Raw genomic sequence first — 19,929 nt, 5'->3', positions numbered from 1 at the left:
CATCATCAGCACTTTCTCAAAATCGAATCCAATGCTGAGGTTAAAAGTGTCATTCTTTAATAGCTTGAGAAGGAGGCTGAAGAAAAAAAAAACGCATTAATTTCCCCCAATCAAGATCGTTGAAATTTTCGAATCCGCGAAACGTTCGTAGCGAAACCCCGCAGCTCCCACGCCCGAAACATCTCCTCTTACCGAATATACCCCTGCTTATTTCCCAAATTACCCCTGATCTCCATCCGCATCCCCATTCGCATTAAACTCTCTGCTGACTCGTGGCCCAGGATTTCAGTCCAAGACGACGTAGGGTAGCTCCGTCTTTTACTTCGTCAGCCCAGACCCCGCATTCAAATTTCTGCCGCCTCCGTTATAATTTCCACATTCTCGAATCCGACCATAAATAGATCGGCGGAGGAGTGCGGTAACCGGCGGCCGTGACCAGACCGCGGAGGTTCTCCGGGATCGGCGATATGATAATGGATGAGGAAATGGAGGAGCCCTCCAGAGGGGATTTTTTTAGTTTGGAGATCGATCTCGATTACGAGTTCGATGCTGTTCGATACTTCGATTTCAGTAGAGAGGAGTCGTTTGCTGAAGCTTGGGAGGCTCAGCTGTGGTTCGAGACCGCCGGGAGTTATCCCCCTTCTCGTACAAACCCTAACCTTATTGATCTTTGCCTTTTTATCGTTACGTTTGAAATTTAGGGTTTTTGATCCAGTGACTGTTTATTGGCTTAGTTTTGCTTGATATTTGGTTTTTTCTTGAATTTCTTGCTTTTTATTCTTTATTGCGGAAGGATTTGATGTAAATTTGACGAGAAAGGGATAAAGTTTCTTTTTCCCCTCTTGTAAATGTTTAATAGGTTATTATTTGGATTATATAGGATTAGTGGATTATGTCCAGTCTCCACCCTCTAGGTTGAGAGCCTAAGGACCAATTTTCTGAGTCCAGATGGTCTTGCGAGGTGGCATTGTGCAGAAAATCGCAAATCAAATTCAATAAATTAAGATGGGAATTCAGCTGCATATTACGTCATTATTGGAGATTGAAAGATGCTCACAAGAAGATAGATGGATCATAGAAGTAGATAAACTGCACTGTGAAGTAAAAGTATACACATAGAAGTTATTTTTATATCTTCACAAAAACTTAATTAAAAAAAACCAGGAGGAATTTGTGTAAGAAAGGCCAATACTTTTTGCTATCATGGCTTTATCTAATCTAAAGCAATGGTTATTAGTTTTTATGTGGAATTATTTGGTAAAAGAAACAATTTTGCTTATCATCAAAGAAATTTTATGGAAAACTAGAGTGCAGGCCTTGTTTTAATACCTGCTTAAACTAATGTCACTAACCCTTTAAATTATGGAACTTTGCAGAGCTTTGTCATTGTTAAGATAGTATATATGTGTATAGGTGTGTAGGCCCACTATTGACCCGCTTGAGCCCATGTATAGCCTATATATTGTATTGTATTACAGGTTCAAAACAACAAAAGATTTTACTCTCCAAATTAATATGGTATCAGAGCTGTGATATCAAGTCAATCTTGGCCACCCACAAAACTCAGTCAAAATCTCAATCAAAACCAAACCCTACAAACTCCATAACTAAACCAATTGCCGCCACCTAAGTCTTGGTCTGCTGCCGCCTGGGCAGCGATCGCCACTCTCCATCTTTCTCGACCTCTAAGGTTATCGTCTTGCTGGTCATTGTCTTGCTGAAGATCTGCATCTTCGCCGAACTGCGTCATCCTCGACCTCCAGGGTGATCATCTTCCTTGATCTCGACGCTTGCACCACGTCAGATGTGGACTACAACCCGTCGTCGAACCTAGATCCAATGATCTCGTCGTATCCGCTCATCGTCAAACTGCCTGTTGTCGAATGCGTAGCTGCTGTCTCCCTTGTTCTCAGCTCAACATTGCCTGCAAAGAACACATGCATCTTGTTCTGGTACAAGTGCATGAAGTCTGCCGCCCACAACTTCACGCACTCCAACCGTTCGGCGAAATTCCTCACTGAGGTCGTCATCACTCAATGACAACTTTGCCAGCCCTAGCATCCTTTGCCGCCATCCTCACTGTTGTCCTTGTCAGTGTCGATCACATCTTAGATCGACCAAGTCCTCGTGCCGCCTTCACTGCTGTTGTCTGCTGCCCTCATTGTTGTTCTCGTGAACAATGTTACATTAAACGCTGGACGTTTCTAGGCGTCGGACTTGGCGCCTAGCGCTTAGTCGTCTAGGCGGGCGCTTAAGCGGTTTCCAGGTTTTTTTTTCTTTTTTATTTTTTTAATTGTGATACTTGAAGATAAATATATATATACTCAATCAAAGATACATAAATACTAAAATACCAACATTATTAATTAAATTGATTGGTTTACCAATTACAATAGCTCTTTATATGTTTATATTTCTCAACTCAAATTATAAGTTCATCTCAACCAATTACAATAGCTCTTTATATGTTTATATTTCTCAACTCAAATTATAAGTTCATCTCAACTCAAATTATAATATGTATTAAATTCATATAAATTTTCAAACTCAAATTATAAGTTCATCTCAACTCAAATTATAATATGTATTAAATTCATATAAATTTTCAAAAAAAATAGCAATTTTAGTTTCACAATAAATCATGCATACTTAGATACTAAATAGCCAAAATAATAATTAACAAGGCTAGAGTCTAAGATGTTTTTTTTTATTTTTAATTACAATAATTGATAGTGAATGTCAATGTTACAGAAAGCTTAGATGTCGGACTGATGTCTAGGCGGATTTCTTTCTTCATTTAAGTGGTGGTCGATGAGGTTTTGTTGAAGGTTGGAGGAGGTAATGGAGGTGTTCATATTTGGAGGTTAATGGAGTTTGGAGGACGTGTAAGCTACAACACATAAAATCACAACCAAGACCTACAGGGTACAATCCACGTAAGCAGACAATGCTCCCCTAAACGTTCGTAAAATCTAGGTGGACAGCCTAAATACCGCCTAGACGCTAGGCGCTAGTTAGGCGGCCTAGGTATCGCCTAGGCCTAGGCGAACGCCTAAGCGGACTAGGTGAAGGTTTTTTAAAACAGTGCTCGTGAACCTACCGATTGTGGTTGGCATTGCTTGTTCCCAATTCATCCCTCATTAGTGTTGCAAACCCTTATCGACGATCACACTTTGTAATCATGAACAAGGATTATACACCTTTCCGGTTGTTGTTATTCAACTCACCGGAGTTGAAAACTACATGATGTGGGTGTTAACCACTTAGTATAACTTCATGCTTTTGCGTCATGGGGATATATTGATGGTTCTCTTCCATGTCCTCTTTAGGCCTCTCCGATTATTACTTCATCTAAATTAAGTTCTATAATTGATGATTCAATTATTACACTTGGGCCTCCTACTGCTATTGGCGAGCCTACATATCACCAGTGGAACCATACAGATTAGCAGATTATAGCATATATTATGCTATCCGCATTTGGTACTATTCGACTATCTATTGGCAGTCTCTTTACTTCACGCGAATAGTGGACCACACTATCTCGCATGTTCGTGCAAATTGGAGCTGCTAGAGAATATTAATTACATCAAGTTCTGCAGGATGCTCGTCAGGATGATCAATCTATTTAGGAGTTCTATATTCTTCTTTCTAACTACTAGGAAGAAAAGCTGTTGGAGGTGACTGTTCCGGTGTTATTACTTGACTTTACTTGAGAATTTGAGGCTCATCATGATCATCAACATCTCTATCACTTTGTGATGCAGTTTTGTCCTGAATTTGAGTCACTGACGGCTCATGTACTTCATAGATCTCCACTTTTGTGACTCACAAATGCTGTTGTAGAGTTATTTTTGAGCAGACGCGTCTTCATCTTTTGAAAGACACTCCCTCTCCTACCACAATGGTACTCGCTGCCCAATCTCGAGTTCAGAACTCAAACCAGGGACATCAGCAGAAGGATCGTGATCATCTTCGTACTCAGCAACCTCAGCAGATTCTTTCTTGTGGAGTTTGTCGCAACTGCAAGCTTGAGGGACACTGGATGACAGATTGCCTCTCTACCTCTAAGTCCATGTCCTAATTGTAAGCTTCGGGGACACTGGCTCAGAAATTGTCCTACAAAGGCTTCATATCGCCCTCAGAGTACAACTGATTCTTAGAATACTAGTGCTTTCAACTCTCTTTTCACGGCTCAGATATATGCCATTGCTAGTTTTAATGCGCATAATCTTGGTATGACTGAAACTTATTCGTGTTCTGACACTGTTGCTCTTGCTGCTACTTCAGGTAACTCAACTCCTTGGATATTTGATTCAGGTCCCTCACAACACATGACCCCTCATCATTCTATAATTCAAAACTGCACTCCTATTATATCTTCGTTCATATATACTGCTAACAATTCCCCTCTTGCAATAACTCAGTGTGGTGACATTACATCATCTTCTCTTACCTTACTATTTGTTCTATGTGTTTCAAAACTCATTATGAATCTCATTTCTATTAGCCAATTAGCTGATTCTAAATGTCTTATTTCATTTGATTCAAAATCATGTGTTGTGCAGGATTCCAGCAATGGCCAACGGATTGGGACGGGTCATAGAGTGGATGGATTGTATCAGTTGGACCAGCTTCACACTCCTCTCTCAGCCATTGAGTCCAGTTATTCTACTTCTGCTCTTTAGCATTGTTGGTTAGGACATCTCTCAGTATCTCGTCTGAAAAACCTTAGTTGAGTCAGGAGTCTTAGGATTGTTTTCATTCCATGCACAAAATAATTGTATTGATTGTCGTATTGTAAAACAATCTACTTTATCTTTTGTGACTCATAACAGTATTTCTATTGAACCGTTTGATTTAGTACACTATGATATTTAGGGTCCTACCCCCTTGAATTCATGTCTAGTTACAGATATTATGTGGGCTTTATTGATGATTTTTCTAGATATACTTGGGTTTATCTCTTGAAATCACGTGCAATTTTTTTGATATATACAAAGACTTTACCAATATTATTTACACTTAGTTTAATAAGAGACATAAAGTCTTTTGATTTGATAATGCATGTGAGTATGTTTCTTCATCTATGAAAAATCTCCTTAATTCACATGGAACTATTGCCTAACAATCTTGTCCTCACATGCTAAAACAAAATGATGTTACTGAGCGCAAACATCGTCACATTCTTGAAATAATACGTGCTCTCATGCTCATTGCACATGTCCCTTGATCTTTTTGGACTGAAGGCCTTCTAGCCGCTGCCTTGTTGATCAATATTACCCCGTCATCCTTATTCACAAACACATGTCCATACTCTTGACTACACAAAACTCAGTTTAATTATTCTAAAATTCAAGTTTTTGGCTGTGTTTATTTTGTCCTTCCTCCTCAAAATGAACAGGAGAAGTTGTCACCTCGATCCGCTCAATGCATCTTGTAAGGATATAGTCCATGTCACAAAGGGTATAAATGTTATGATCCCAATAGGAGAAGAATTCAAATCTCACATCACGTCATTTTTTTGAGAACTTGTACTACTATTCATCAAACAATAAGTTGGATTTATCTTTTCTTAGCTCATCTACACCCACATCGATATTGCCAATGCCATTATACACTCTTATTCCATCCTTATCTCCCAATTCACCTTCACCCATTCATGAAGTGAATTCAATTGATACTACGGACATAAATACTCCTGCTTTTGATTCGTCGACTTTTGTACTACTAACACCACCATCACCACCGCTATTGCCACACTCACTCCCACCATGACGCAATCCTCTAAATCGTCACCCACCTCCGAGATACTCTTGTTTAACCAATTTTTATTCACCTTATTTTATATCCTTTCTTGCTGCTATACATTCTTTATAGGAACCACAATTTTATTCTAAGGTAGTAAAATATCAGGAATGCATGAAGAACTACATGCACAAACCTAGGGTTTAGCATTTGTATTTTTGTAGGTAGTAAAATATCAGAGTATATCTGATTTTGAGGTGGTAAAATATCAGGAACGCAAACGTGCACAAAGTGCACTCACAGGATCTCACCGGTCGACTGGCTAGCCTTGGTCGGTCGACCGGCCAGAGAAGATCTTCACATATTAGGTTTTGGCGTTTGTATTTTTATAACTTTATTCAAAAGCTTAATTTTATTAATATGAGGCATATAAAAAGATTTAAACTTTCATATTTGCTTAACATGGATTAACTCAACATGATTTAAACTCTTGAATTAATCTAGTTAGGGTTTATCATCTTAATTAACCAAAATTTCTCAAATAAAACATAAATTATCAACATGATTAACTAAGCATGATTGAAACTAATCATTGAACAGATATAAAATAATTTAAACACGTTCACATCACTTTGGTATCACAAAGCTAGGATTTATACATCTTAAATTAACAAGAAAACTCAATTAATTGTTAAACTAGGTTTTAAATATGATTAATAAATTAAAATAAAAATAAAAGTAACCCTAATGATCATGATCATCAACTAATATAAACAGCAACTAAATCTACAGATTTTCACATTGGTTTAAAGATTAACATGATAAACTAAGATTTTAAAATATCGGGTTAAGCTTTAACATGAGATTCATCAATTAAACATCTTAAATCATGAATTAACTACAGGAAAAGGTTTATAGAAAGATGATCTTGTCTCAAACATCGTGTTGAACTCCTGAACACGTGCGTGCAAGATCTCTCTTCACCAAAGTCGCAAAATCTCGCCTTCCTCTCAACAAACGCTTCAAGAATTCTCCCTAATCTCACAAATTATGAGTAGGGTTTGAGAGAGAGGAAGAGGGGCTGCTAGGTTTTGGAATACTAATGAAAAACATGTTTTTCGTGTGTAAACATGTATATATATAACTTCAAATCCGAATCAAAACAGCCCAAATCCGAAACAGGAAACCCAGTCAGACTGAGAGAATAGTCTTTGTTATTTGGCTGTAGCTTCCACGTATGACCTCAGAATGAGGTGATTTAAGATGCGTTGGAAAGCTATTGAAGATACCTACAAGTTTTATCTTTTTAGTTTTTTCAGATTCGAACTGTATCGGTGTGTAATGTAGATATACTCTTAACTGATTATTTTTCCATATTTCTTCTTTGTGCATGTTTAACCTTTGTACACTCTCATATATACTCTTAATTGATCTCAAATCAATTGTTAGCATAATCATTCATCCATAAATGATATTCATCATAATTAGAGCTCATTTATGAATATAATTCATAATATTTTCTAAAATTCACGGGGTTTTACATTCACCCCCCTTAAAAGAATTCGTCCTCGAAATTTCACAATTATATCTTAGAGATTAATAATATGAGAAAAACACGATGAGAGAATAATCCAGACAAGGAAGCCCTCCCGTACACATCTCGTACTATTAATCCCCAGATATAAAACATAAACTATATTTACACTTAACAATGTAGAATGCAGATACTCTCACTTAACCCCTAATTAAATGGAACTAGTATGTCGGACGAAAAATCCAAACAAGGAACCCCCCATGTTATATAACATATATTCCGAATGATTAGGAGCTAAGTGTTAATACCCCTATTCCAGCATTAAATATAAATGTGGCTATACAAATAATATGAACACAAACAAATCATAGTTAATATTTTACCTGCTCAAACAGGTGTGGGTAGACGCGACGTATATCCTCCTCGCTCTCCTAAGAAGCTTCCTCATATCCTTTCCGGTTCCACTGGATTTTCACTAAAGGAATCACCTTATTTCTAAGTCTTTTGTCCTCTCTAGCAAGAATACAAACTGGAATCTCGATGGTGGTCAAATCAACTTGAATCTCAAAGTCTGGTGCGTAAATCACTCTCTGCTGCTTCTCGTTGCGTAAATACTTCTTGAGCATCGAACTATAGAAAACATCGTGTACACCTAACATCGATGCTGGAAAATCTAGCCGATATGAAATGACTTTAACACGCTCAGCGACTCTAAATGGTCCAACATGTCTTGGGATAAGTTTTTCCTGTCTGTCAAATCGTTGAACACCTTTCATAGGTGACACCTTTAACATAACATAATCTCCAACCTGAAACTCCAATGATTGTCGCCTCTGATCTACGTAATTCTTTTGCCGACTCTGTGCCGCAAAGATACATTCCCGAATCAACGCCACTTTCTCCGTAGTTTGCCTCACGAGGTCCGGCCCAAGTAATAAGCTATCCTCTGACTCTGCCCAACAAATCGGGGATCTACAAGACCTCTTATTCAACGTCTCATACGGTGTCATACCTATCATCACTTGATAACTGTTATTGTAGGCGAACTCAATCAATGGAATATGATCCTCCCAGCTACCCTGAAAATCAATAACACATGCTTGCAACATATCATCCCATACTTGGTTGACTCTCTCCGTCTGATCATCTGTGTGCGGGTGGAAAACACTTCTATATGATAGCTGGCTGCCGAAAGAGTTCTGGAAGCTCCTTCAGAAATACGACGTGAAAACTAAGCCTCGATCCGGCACAATCGTCTCTGGAACTCTATGTAATCATATTATCTCCCGGATAAAAATCCTCGCATAAGTCTCTACAGTGTAAGTCGTCTTCACTGGTAAGAAATACGCCGACTTCATCAATCAATCTACGATTACCCAAATCGAATCGTTCCTTTTGCTGGACCTCGACAATCCTACAATAAAATCAATTGAAATATCTGTTCACTTCCACTCTGGGATGGATAAAGATTTTAGGGTTCCTGTGGGTCTCTGATGTTTTATCTTTACTTACTGACAGGTAAAACACTTAGTCACATACTCCTCGATATCCTTACACATACTGCTCCGTCAAAAATGCCTCTTCAGGTCCTTGTACATTTTGGTTGTGCCTGGATGCACTGTGTATCTGATGCGATGTGCCTCATCAAACAATTCCTTCTTCAACTGCGGATTATCTAGCATCACTAACCGACCCTTCATTCGAAAGCCCCCATCTGCTCCGATGGTCCATTCAGTCTTAGGCTCTTTGGAAATTTTTTTCTTTCGGGTTTGAACCCAAGAGTTTTCCAATTGAGTGTTGATTACTCTGGTCATCCATGATGACTGTACGTCTAATGCTCCCAATTAAAATCTACCTCCACTTTGGCTGGATTAACTGTAATGCCTTCCTTGCTAATGATATGACTTAAAAATCTGACGTCTGAAAGCCAAAACTCGGACTTGCTGAACTTAGTGTATAACTGGTGCCCCGTAAGGTCTACAATATCAATTGAAGATGCTGCTCGTGCTCTGCCTCCGATCTCGGATAGATAATGATGTCGTCAATGAATACGATCACGAACTGGTCCAAATATGGACGAAAAAACCTGGTTCATCAAATCCATGAATACCGCGGGTGCATTGATTAGCCCAAACGACATGACAAAAACTCGAAAGACCCATATCGAGTTAGAAAAGCGATTTTGGGAATATCCATCTTCCAAACTCGTAACTGATGATAGTCAGAATAAAGATCAATCTTCGAGAAATACTACGCTCCCTACAGCTGGTCGAATAAGTCATCAATGCTTAGTAATGGATATCTGTTTCGGATAATGATCTTATTCAACTCACGATAATTTATATATAAGCGCATACTACCGTCCTTCTTCACGAAGAGAATCGACGCTCCCACGGAGAATGACTCCGGCAAATGAAACCCTGAGACAAAAGCTCATCCAGCTGAGTCTATATATGAATTCTAAAAAACTCTATTCTAGCTCCACGATTTGACACATGATGATTCTAAAGATACTGGAACTAGAACTCTGATACCAACTGAGACGCATCTGTTTTCACACATGGCTGCAGTCTAAGGTATTCCCAGAGATGTCAAACCTGTTATGCACCCACATTGTGCAACAATACGTTTCACCATCATAGTAATATCTCTCTAGTTGAATCAACAATAAATATAGGTACAAAACATGTAAAATAAGGGAAATAAATGCATTAGACATGATGTAGAAAGAGATATCTAATAAATATAATCATATCTCAACTAAATAAACTGAATACAACTGAAGTCTGGAATAAATATGAAGTATCTCAATATGAGTCAACTAAAAATAAACTAAGGCACACAATCTTTACAAGATGAAATACAAAACTCTAAATATCCGAAAGAAAATATTAACTATGTTGGTGTCTCATCTACTAAAAATATGTGACGACGACTATATTAGAAGTCCTTAATCCTGTGGCTCTTCGAAACTCTGAGCTGCTGCCTGAAAGGAATTGGAAAATAAAAAGAAAAACAACAAGAACGTCAGAGCGCTACAGCAAGATCATCTCCATCCGCCCTCAGGAAAAGGGCTACTAGATGTGATGGAGGTTCTATCTATTAAGTATATTCTGCCTAGATCATTTACCCTGTATCTAAATGGAATTAATATTTAGAAACCTACAACACGAGACGTAGTATGTCAAGCGAAATAATCCAAATAAGAAAACCCTCATGTATATACCATATGTCTCAAATTATAGATAACTAAATATCAATACCGGACTAAGAATAAACAATCTAAATAGAATCAATAATTAGAAATTCACAATACGAAACTGGTATGTCGAGCGAAATAATCCAAACAAGAAAACCCTCATGTATATACCATATGTCTCAAATTATAAATCGCTAATTATCAATTCCAAACTAGGAATAAAGGAAAGCAATACAAGAAAGTAAGGTCATCACAATATCGGATCAAAAATATCTTCCACTATCCCTTAGAAGATAATATAAACAATATTATATAATCCCGCGTACCTACAAGAGTAAAGTACCTCGGTCATATATAACTCAATAATGAGTCATGTTCATAATAGCGTCCACCAAGACTCAGGCTATTAGATAATTATCACAATATAAATTCTTGCAAAGTTTATAATTCATCGCATTATCATGCGGGACAAACTACCAAATTGGCATCCTAATAGTGTACATGGTTTATTAGTCTCATCGTATTAACGTGCGGGACAGACTACCAAATCAAGACATCCTAAGTATACGGCTCACAAGCCTCATCTCATCTACGTGCGGGACAGACTACTAGATCAAGCATCCTAAAACCCGACTCAATTGCATGTACTAATGGTAATCGACGTACTATCCCAAGTAGTATTGAGTGGTGCTCATCAATGATATCTATACATGTATATAATATTTAAATAACTCATATCTCCCGTGTAATCAAAATAATAACTGTATTAATCCTCTTCGGGATGCACATGTGTGTGCTACAACACTATACGTGTATACTCATGATTATACGTATATCATCGTACGCCTCGAACCCCGCGTTTGAAAACAAAATATGTAAAAACAACACTTCAAACAAAAGAGAACACAGGTCGGTTGATCGCCCCTAGGGCGTTGGTCGATCGAATGCAAACGTGCACAAAATGCACTCACATGATCTCACCGGTCGACTGGCTAGCCTTGGTTGGTCGACCAACCAGAGAAGATCTTCACAGATTAGGTTTTGGCGTTTGTATTTTTGTAACTTTATCCAAAAACTTAATTTTATTAACATGAGGCATATAACAAGATTAAAACTTTCATATTTTCTTAACATGGATTAACTTAACATGATTTAAACTCTTGAATTAATCTAGTTAGGGTTTAGCATCTTAATTAACCAAAATTTCTCAAATAAAACATAAATTATCAACATGATTAACTAAGCATGATTGGAACTAATCATTGAACAGATATAAAATAATTTAAACACGTTCACATCACTTAAGTATCACAAACCTAGAGTTTATATATCTTAAATTAATAAGAAAACTTAATTAATTATTAAACTAGGGTTTAAATATGATTTAAGCATGATTAATATATTAAAATGAAAATAAAAGCAACCCTAATGATCATGATCATCAACTAATATAAACAACTAAATCTACAAAATTTCCCATTGGTTTAAAGATTAACATCATAAACTAAGATTTTAAAATATCGGGTTAAGTTTTAACATGAGATTCTTCAATTAAACATCTTAAATCATAAATTAACTATAGGAAAAGGTTTGGAGAAAGATGATCTTTCCTCAAATGTCGTGTTGAACTCCTGAACACGTGCGCGCAATATCCCTCTTCACCAAAGTCGCAAAATCCCGCCTTCCTCTCGACAAACGCCTTAATAACTCTCCCAAATCTCACAAATTATGATTAGGGTTTGAGAGAGAGGATGAGGGGTTGCTAGGGTTTGGAATACTGATGAAAAAATGTGTTTTTCATGTGTAAACATGTATATATATATATATATAATATATATATAACTGCAAACCCGAATCAAAACAGCCCAAACCCGAAACAGGAAACCTAGTCAGACTGAGAGAATAGTCTTCGGTATTTTGGCTATAACTTTCACGTATGACCTCGGAATGAGGTAATTTAAGATGCGTTGGAAAGCTATTGAAGATACCTATAACTTTTGTGTTTTTAGTTTTTCCAGATTTGAACTGTATCGGTGTGTAATGCAGATATACTCTTAACTGATCATTTTTCCAGATTTCTTCTTTGTGCATGTTTAACCTTTGTATACTCTCATATATACTCTTAATTGATCTCAAATTAATTGTTAGCATAATCGTTTATCCATAAATGATATTCATTATAATTAGAGCTCATTTATCAATATAATTCACACTATTTTCCAAAATTCACGGGGTTTTTCAACATGTACATATAATAATATTATGGAAAAATACTTGAGCCCTCTCTTTTTTGTTGATGTCAGCTTTTATAGCGAGGTTGAATATTGGTGAAGAATTCCTTATGGGAATAAATACCCTTCCAAACTTCAAAGATTCAGAAAGTTCTGATTATCTTCATGTTCAGTCAAATACTGATAATGGTGCCAAATTCTCTGAACCTGATGAAACTACTGAAGGTATTCGTACATCCATAAATGCTTCATGCTATTATTCAATCATGAATTTATGTGTATTTCATTTATTAGACATTACTCATGCTTTCTTAATCCTATTGAAGACAGGACACTATATCCATCATTAACCTTTTGAAGCTTTTTTTTTTGGTTCCAAAAGGAAAATGTTTTCATTATTTTATTTTCATGTCTATGTTTTAAAGGTGTACATCATTACTTTCTTGAGAACTTATGAGCTCTGCCAGCTTCTTATGATTAATTTTTTTTTAATGTATAGTTCTCTTTGTAGGCTTTGTTTAGAGGTTAGATGACAAGGTGAATAGAACCGTTTTCTCTGAAAAATTGAACCTTATGGTTCAGAAGGTTAACAATATTTTATATTATTTCTGTTTTCTGCTTGTCTGTGCAATTCAATGTGGCATGAACAAAGATGTCCCTAGAGAGGATAAGAAATTTATGAAGGGCACTTTCTCTAGAGGCTCAACATTGATGAAACCAACTGCAAGTCATCTGGCCAAGCAAAACCATCTTCGCGAAGTAAAATGTTATCACCTTGTGCACAGGTACTTTTTGCTATCCTTAAAATTTATTCTTGAATAATTTGTCTGGATTATGTTATCCCATGCAAATATTCATTCGGTGATGTTTTCTAATGTATTTTCTGTTTTCATCCTTTTTTTCAGTCTCTGATTGCAATTTTCATATACTTTTATGATAAATATATAATTTCATTTTACTTTTTTGTTTAGCTTAACATAAAAAATAACAATATTGACTTCCCATTTCACTCTATTTGTTAGGTTCCCAAAACCAGGTATACAAAAGCGTGTGGTAATCATTGAGGATTCATCTGAGATTGGGGGTCATTCTTCCAAACGACAGAAGCTTGAGGGAGGTCATCTGCGGAAGGTGTAATAAAGATTTTCCTTCCTATTTATTGATGGCTTTCAATTGTATTTGTACACTTATTGTAGTTGCTGTATTTAGTTAAACACTTCATTCTACACTACAGGTTGCTCATCTGAAAGAACCGGCAGATTTGTTGCACAAGGCCCCCCAAAAAGTAATCTTTTTTTTTAATCCTGAATAATAAGGATTGTTTCTTTTTCTATGATTCCTATTTCTATCTTAAATTGTCTGACTAGTCAACTTAACTGATAATTGTAAAACTGTATAGTTTCAACAATTATGGTTTGATATGCAAAACTTGTCTCATCTTTAGCTGTGATTTTTTTTCCTTAGCAAAATATTTTTTTCTATCTTCCAAATGTTAGTTTATTGTTCAAGACTTTGTAAATCATCTGTTCTGTTCCTATGGGGCCTTCTTCTCAAAGTTCTTGTATCGAGTCTTGTCCTTCAGCGCCAGCAAGATTTACACCAGCTAACAGACCCGTTGAGTCTTTTTGCTACTACTGCTTTCTCCTTTGGCTTTTATCTGTTAAGTGTGAACTCTGGGCATCTTTCATATCATCTGTGGATGCTGATATTGTGACAATAGTTTGGCTAGCACATTGAGTAAACATGCTCACATTTCTTTTCTGAATGGACCAGAAGAGTGTGCCTATTGATTTTAATCCTCATAACTCAAGATTAAGAATCACAATTCCAAGAGAACCTGAACTAGAGACGGCGCAAAGGGCACAAAGACAGAGGGTTCAAAGGTTAAGGTTGGCTAACTTATAAACCTCATAAAGTATGCTGTCTATCCACACTGGTTATGATATCTAAAATATTCACGCACGTCTATAATATGATTCAGGAATGATGATGTAAAGCAACCACCGGAAGCGAAAGCAACAACTATACCAATATTCAGAGCACGCCCTTTAAACAGAAAAGTTGGTAGTTCTATATTTCTTGCATTTTCTCAAAATCCTGGTTATTTTGTTATAAACAGTCTTTGGTTATAACTCCACAGATTCTTGAGGCTCCTTCTCAAAAGAAAACACCTCGGTTGCCTGCGTTTCAAGCTGGCGTTCAGAAAAAAAGAAGGTAACAGCAAAATTTTGATTTTTTTAAACACGTGATGCAGGACAAATTCAAATATCTGATTTGATTCAGATTGTAGAAGATAAAGTTGTTAGGAATTTAAAATTATATTGTATTTTAAATAGGCTAGAAATATTTATTGGATTTTATTTCCGTTAGGATAGAGTTGAATTTACTTAATTTGTTTTATAGATTAGGTTGAATTGATTTGAGAGATAGAATTGGTTTTTATTTTGTTTATATAAAGATTTCAAACTCTATAAAAGAGTGAAGGGAATTCTTGTAAGGCAATAGAGATTTTATGATGAATAAAATTATGTTGCACATGAGATTTTTGGAGTGATTCCTCAAGGAGTGAAGCCATCTTCCAAGTTAAATGTCTGTGTGTGAAACCGGTCTAACAACCTATCTTCAATATTTAGTTTATCTTGTGCTTTAAAATTGTAAAAAGGTTACTGTCCACAGACTGTTGGACACTGTTATTCAGCTGTACTGTTCATCCAAAAGTTTTTTTCCTGGCGTTTTTCTGTTTTCCATCAACATGCTCCGAAGATCTTGCTTAACATTGATTTCATGTGTTTGATAAACCAGCATTTTCAATGATTATGGTACACTAAGTTGCATGGAAACGGGCACGGGTACGGGTACGGGTGCGGGTGCGGGTACGGGACACAGCAAAACTGTAAAATTTAGGGTACGTGGACACGACTATATATATATATGGCTTGCATGAACACAGTGATTCTCTCAACCGGCGCACCCCCGCCCCCCCCCACCACACCACACACACACACTGTGGTCAGCCCCTATCCGCGTCAACTATAATGCCCTCCTTGATGCTTATGTTCTTTTTCACACTCATCTCTTGATGTACCTGGCAGAATCAAACCTTTTCCTAAGGTAGGGATGTCAATGTAATTGTCACCAATGATTTGTATATGGACGTCTATGTTTTACCCGGGTATTCTATAATGAAGCCGTAACCCGTACCCGACACGTACCCGACACCTTTCCCGTACCCCAAAACTTCATAGGAGCACTTCTTGAATATATGCAGGCATTTATTACAACATGTAACTCAATTATACGATATACTGTGTTTAATTTAAAACACTTGTCAAAGACTTCGCTAAAACGTAAAGCTTACACTTCAGCATCCCCGTCTTTTGAAACTAATGAGATAGCGGCTCGGATTCGTTTCATAGGGTGTGCATTCTTTTGTTTCAATTGTGTTATGCAATAATCACTCAAAATTTGAGCAGCTATTGCAGCTAGCAAACTGAAGGAAATTTTAGTCTGCATTATGCTCCATTATGTTGACAGTTCAGTAATTAATATGATTATTATAGAAACATGTTTGTTTCCTGTAATGTAGAAAAGTCACTCAGTAATATAGCTTTATGGGTATATACGTGCTATTTCATTACCAGGATGCATATATATTGTCGAGTAACATGGATGTGGCTGGATTTGTGTTTTTTTTAAGTAGAGTTAGTTGATAATAGTAATTAAATAGGATGCAACAGCCCATGAAAGAAAGGTGAAATCTTCACATCTGCTCGATCTAATTGTGCACAAGTCAAGCTCGAGTGATCTACCTAATGCCAAAGGAAATAATATGTCATCTAACACTTTGGAGACAAACCAAATTACATCATTCATTAAATGTGACAATGTCTACGCACAACAGAACCCTAACCATGTTGGGACAGTCCACCAAATGTATGTCTAAACAATTCCAACAAAGCCATGAAGACCCAACCATCCAAAGGTCGCATTAAACCATATACTGTCACTCTGATATGTTAGGAACTTAGGAATCCCAAGTTCAATGATGGAGATTCCTAGACTAATTAATCTGGAATGACATTGACTCAGAAAGATTTTATTTGATTCATGTGTCCAGACATATTTGACCACAATACATATTCCTATAACCATTTTATTTAATGTGGGACTAAATCTCCATATATGTTCCTTTATTAGACAGTTTGGACCAAATTCACAGCTGAAGCTAAATGGATGAAGATACGCCAAACATAAAACTTAGAAATATCAACCTCTTTTGCAAGCACCCATGCTTTCTTCTGAATATAATTTGTATGTGTGTTCAAATACATTCATGTTCTTACCATTGTTCTTCAACTATACAGTGTTGAGCAGAAATCAGAAGGACATGGCAGTGCACAGACAAAGTTCAAAGCCCAACCTTTAAATAAGAAGGTAAGTCGGGTCAGAATTAAGAGGAAGACATTCTTATGCATTTGTGAGCAAGTAATGACTTTAAGTTGAAACCCATATTGTTGGATTTGATCTAACACTTCAAACGCCTCCGAAGACTATTTTTTCCCTGAGGCTTCATATAGATAGTCAAGTGGTTGCAAAAATTTATTATACAAAGTAGCATGCTGGTTGATGAGAAGATTTATAGAACATCAGAAAATATTATTCTTTTTATTGTGCACTTTATATTTAGATCGTTAACACTATGAAATTTCAACTTATGCATCTCACTTTTGTTAAACTTGCTAAAAAAATTGTTCTGTTAGGTATACATCCACTTGTTATAGTGTGTTTGCAATTTGTATGCCCCACACATATCGAGCAAACTTCTGTAGGAAACCATCCATTTTGTAACAAAAGATGCATAGTGATAAAATTTATAAGGGTTTTTTCTTACACTGGTCCCTGAATTTAACATATTTTTAAATTTGGACCCCCATATCTCATATATCTTAAATAAGTTCCCCAAATCTATAAGTGTTCTTAAATAATAAGTCTGCCAAGTCTCAACTCCATAAGTTCTCTGAAATAAGTTTCTCAATGTTAAAAACTCCTAATTTAACAAGTTAACGAAACTCCATTAACGTTGCATCTTTGGCAGTCCCTTTTCCTAGATATTTTCCCAGGAAACTCTTTTCCCTGCCCGCTGCTTGCCATTTTTTGAGACGCCTCTATTGCAGGTATTTAGGCATAACTATCTAAGAAAGGTGAGGGGAAAACTAGCAAGAAGCGTAGTTAACTTAAGAGTTAACAATTGTTCACATAGAGAGACTTATTTAAGAAAACTTATAGACTTATAGTTTTGGGAACTAAACTTATACCAGATTTGGGAGACGTAGTTAGGAATACCTGTAGATTTGGGGGACTTATTTAAAACATATGAGATTCGAGGGACTTATTTTTAAAATAGGTTATATCTAGGGGACCAATATAAGAAAAATCCAATTTATGGATGTTCAGTTAATCTTTTAATAATCACAGGGACTATCAGATGGTTCTTGACAGTGCCCTTTTGCTGATAAGAGGGAACCAAAGAACTATACTCTCTCGTTTTAAGCTTGTGCCGCCTCATCTAGATTCCTTTTTCATCTTCAAGAAACTTTTGAGGCTTGCTCTCTGTTTGTAGAGGTTCAACTGTACTACAAACTGACTGCTTTCTATTGGCAGATTTTATCAAGCAAAGGTGATGTTGGTATCTTCCGAAGTAGCAAAAGGGAAACAACGAAACCCATGGTATCTAATTGTGAACTCACATTTGCTTCACATCCTTTGTTTCTCCTTTCTACAAGGGATTCAACTTTTCAACAAAAAACTATAAAAAAAAATTGTTTATTCTTTAGGGAATGATATTTGTTTCATGTTCTACTTTCTCCTTTTTACTAGGAATTCAGCTTTTCAACAAGCAAAAGATGTCATCAGGATCCACCAACTGAGCTTTTCAACAAGGTTGACTTCTTGCGCATTTTCACGCTTGGCAATAAAAGATTTCATTTGTTGAATTTTTTATTGCAGCACACATGATCTATCCTACCTATCCTGGCTATTGTTATGGTTCATATTTCCTCCCTCTTTTTAAGTTCTTACAGCAATTCTTGCTGAATGTTTTTTTGCCATAGCAGCTCTCTTTAAACACTGGGATGCATCAGTCTTCAGCATCATACACTATGTCGCTATGTAATTCCCATGGAGTTAATAAGGTTTTCATTTCTTTTCCTTTTTTTCCCCACTTGAAATCAGTGGTTTTTAGTGAGGTTCTCTGGGGTTTCCTTAAATGTGCTCATATGGCTCTTGACTTGTTGCAAGGATTTGAAAGAGAACATAAATTCTACTATCCAACAAGGGCACAAGGTAAGCTGCACAGCTATGAAATAAAGCAATGGAGTTAGTAAGGTTTTCAGTTCTTTTTCTTTTCTTTTTTTTTCCACTTGAAATCAGTGGGTTTTTAGTGAATTTTTGTGAGATTTCTTTAAATGTGCTCATATGGTTCCTGACTTGTTGCAAGGATTTCAAAGAGAACATAAATTCTACTCTCCTACAAGGCCATAAGGTAAGCTGCACAGCTATGAAATAAAACTATGGGGTTTCAATAGCTATAGGCATGTCCTTTTTCCTAATCATCACAACTATCTATCTGGTTGATTCTGAATTAGCAATTACCAACCTCCGTGTAGGATGTTCATGTGAAGGAAGAGCTCACTAGGCATGGAATCAAGGACATTGTGTCTAGGGCTTCCACTCTTCCTGATAATAGATCAAAATTGAATAAGCAGAGGTAAGCATGTATATACATATATAAATTACCCACTGGTCGTGAATATTTTTGGATTTTACCGGCGTACAAATGCTAGTTGCCTTGGAATTGATATGCCTTCATTTATCATAGAGAATGCTCATAATGACATAAAGGTTCCTCTTGTCTACTGCATGCTGTATGCAGCATCTAGTCTTTTCTAATAACTTTTTGGGTTCTAAGTTTGATATTATATTTGAGTAAATCAAGTTATCTTAGAGCTACGCATTGTACATGTAAGGCATTCTCGAGAACCCTCACTGTGTGCAAGTCCTGATATGTTTTTTCAACTTTTTCACAAAAAAAAAGAAAGTAAAATGTAAAAAAGAAAAAGAAAAAGAAAAAAGTATTGTTTGTGTATGATTGGTGGCAGATAAGCTTTCATGATAATTTACTTTATATGTATATGGTAGAAGGCCTTGTGCCTAGTTTA

The 19,929-nt window shown here is 36.4% G+C and overlaps 1 protein-coding gene across 7 annotated transcripts in view; it reads left to right on the top strand.

Moving 5' to 3' along the window:
* LOC109837939 (protein TPX2-like) overlaps nt 144-19,929 on the top strand; it is a 24,437-nt gene continuing 4,651 nt past the window's right edge. Inside the window, exons 1-17 of one of the 7 annotated variants that reach the window (XM_020406324.1) lie at nt 602-645; nt 4,291-4,320; nt 4,569-4,696; nt 12,785-12,937; nt 13,365-13,497; nt 13,735-13,843; nt 13,947-13,997; nt 14,486-14,601; nt 14,694-14,772; nt 14,853-14,926; nt 17,077-17,146; nt 18,374-18,439; nt 18,590-18,652; nt 18,826-18,903; nt 19,010-19,054; nt 19,209-19,253; nt 19,378-19,478. In XM_020406324.1, coding sequence (XP_020261913.1) covers nt 4,579-4,696; nt 12,785-12,937; nt 13,365-13,497; nt 13,735-13,843; nt 13,947-13,997; nt 14,486-14,601; nt 14,694-14,772; nt 14,853-14,926; nt 17,077-17,146; nt 18,374-18,439; nt 18,590-18,652; nt 18,826-18,903; nt 19,010-19,054; nt 19,209-19,253; nt 19,378-19,478 — 1,301 coding nt within the window. In that variant the 5' untranslated portion in view covers nt 602-645; nt 4,291-4,320; nt 4,569-4,578. Of the gene's footprint in view, nt 646-4,290; nt 4,321-4,568; nt 4,697-12,784; nt 12,938-13,364; nt 13,498-13,734; nt 13,844-13,946; nt 13,998-14,485; nt 14,602-14,693; nt 14,773-14,852; nt 14,927-17,076; nt 17,147-18,373; nt 18,440-18,589; nt 18,653-18,825; nt 18,904-19,009; nt 19,097-19,208; nt 19,254-19,377; nt 19,479-19,929 lie in introns of those variants that run through there. The other 6 variants (XM_020406323.1, XR_002246507.1, XR_002246508.1 and 3 more) reach the window with 6 other exon arrangements.

Source organism: Asparagus officinalis, chromosome 4, assembly GCF_001876935.1.
Source record: "Asparagus officinalis chromosome 4, Aspof.V1, whole genome shotgun sequence".
Taxonomy (NCBI): Eukaryota; Viridiplantae; Streptophyta; class Magnoliopsida; order Asparagales; family Asparagaceae; genus Asparagus; species Asparagus officinalis.
The sequence above is the reverse complement of the archived record's forward strand: the minus strand, read 5'-3'. Positions and strand labels throughout refer to the sequence as shown.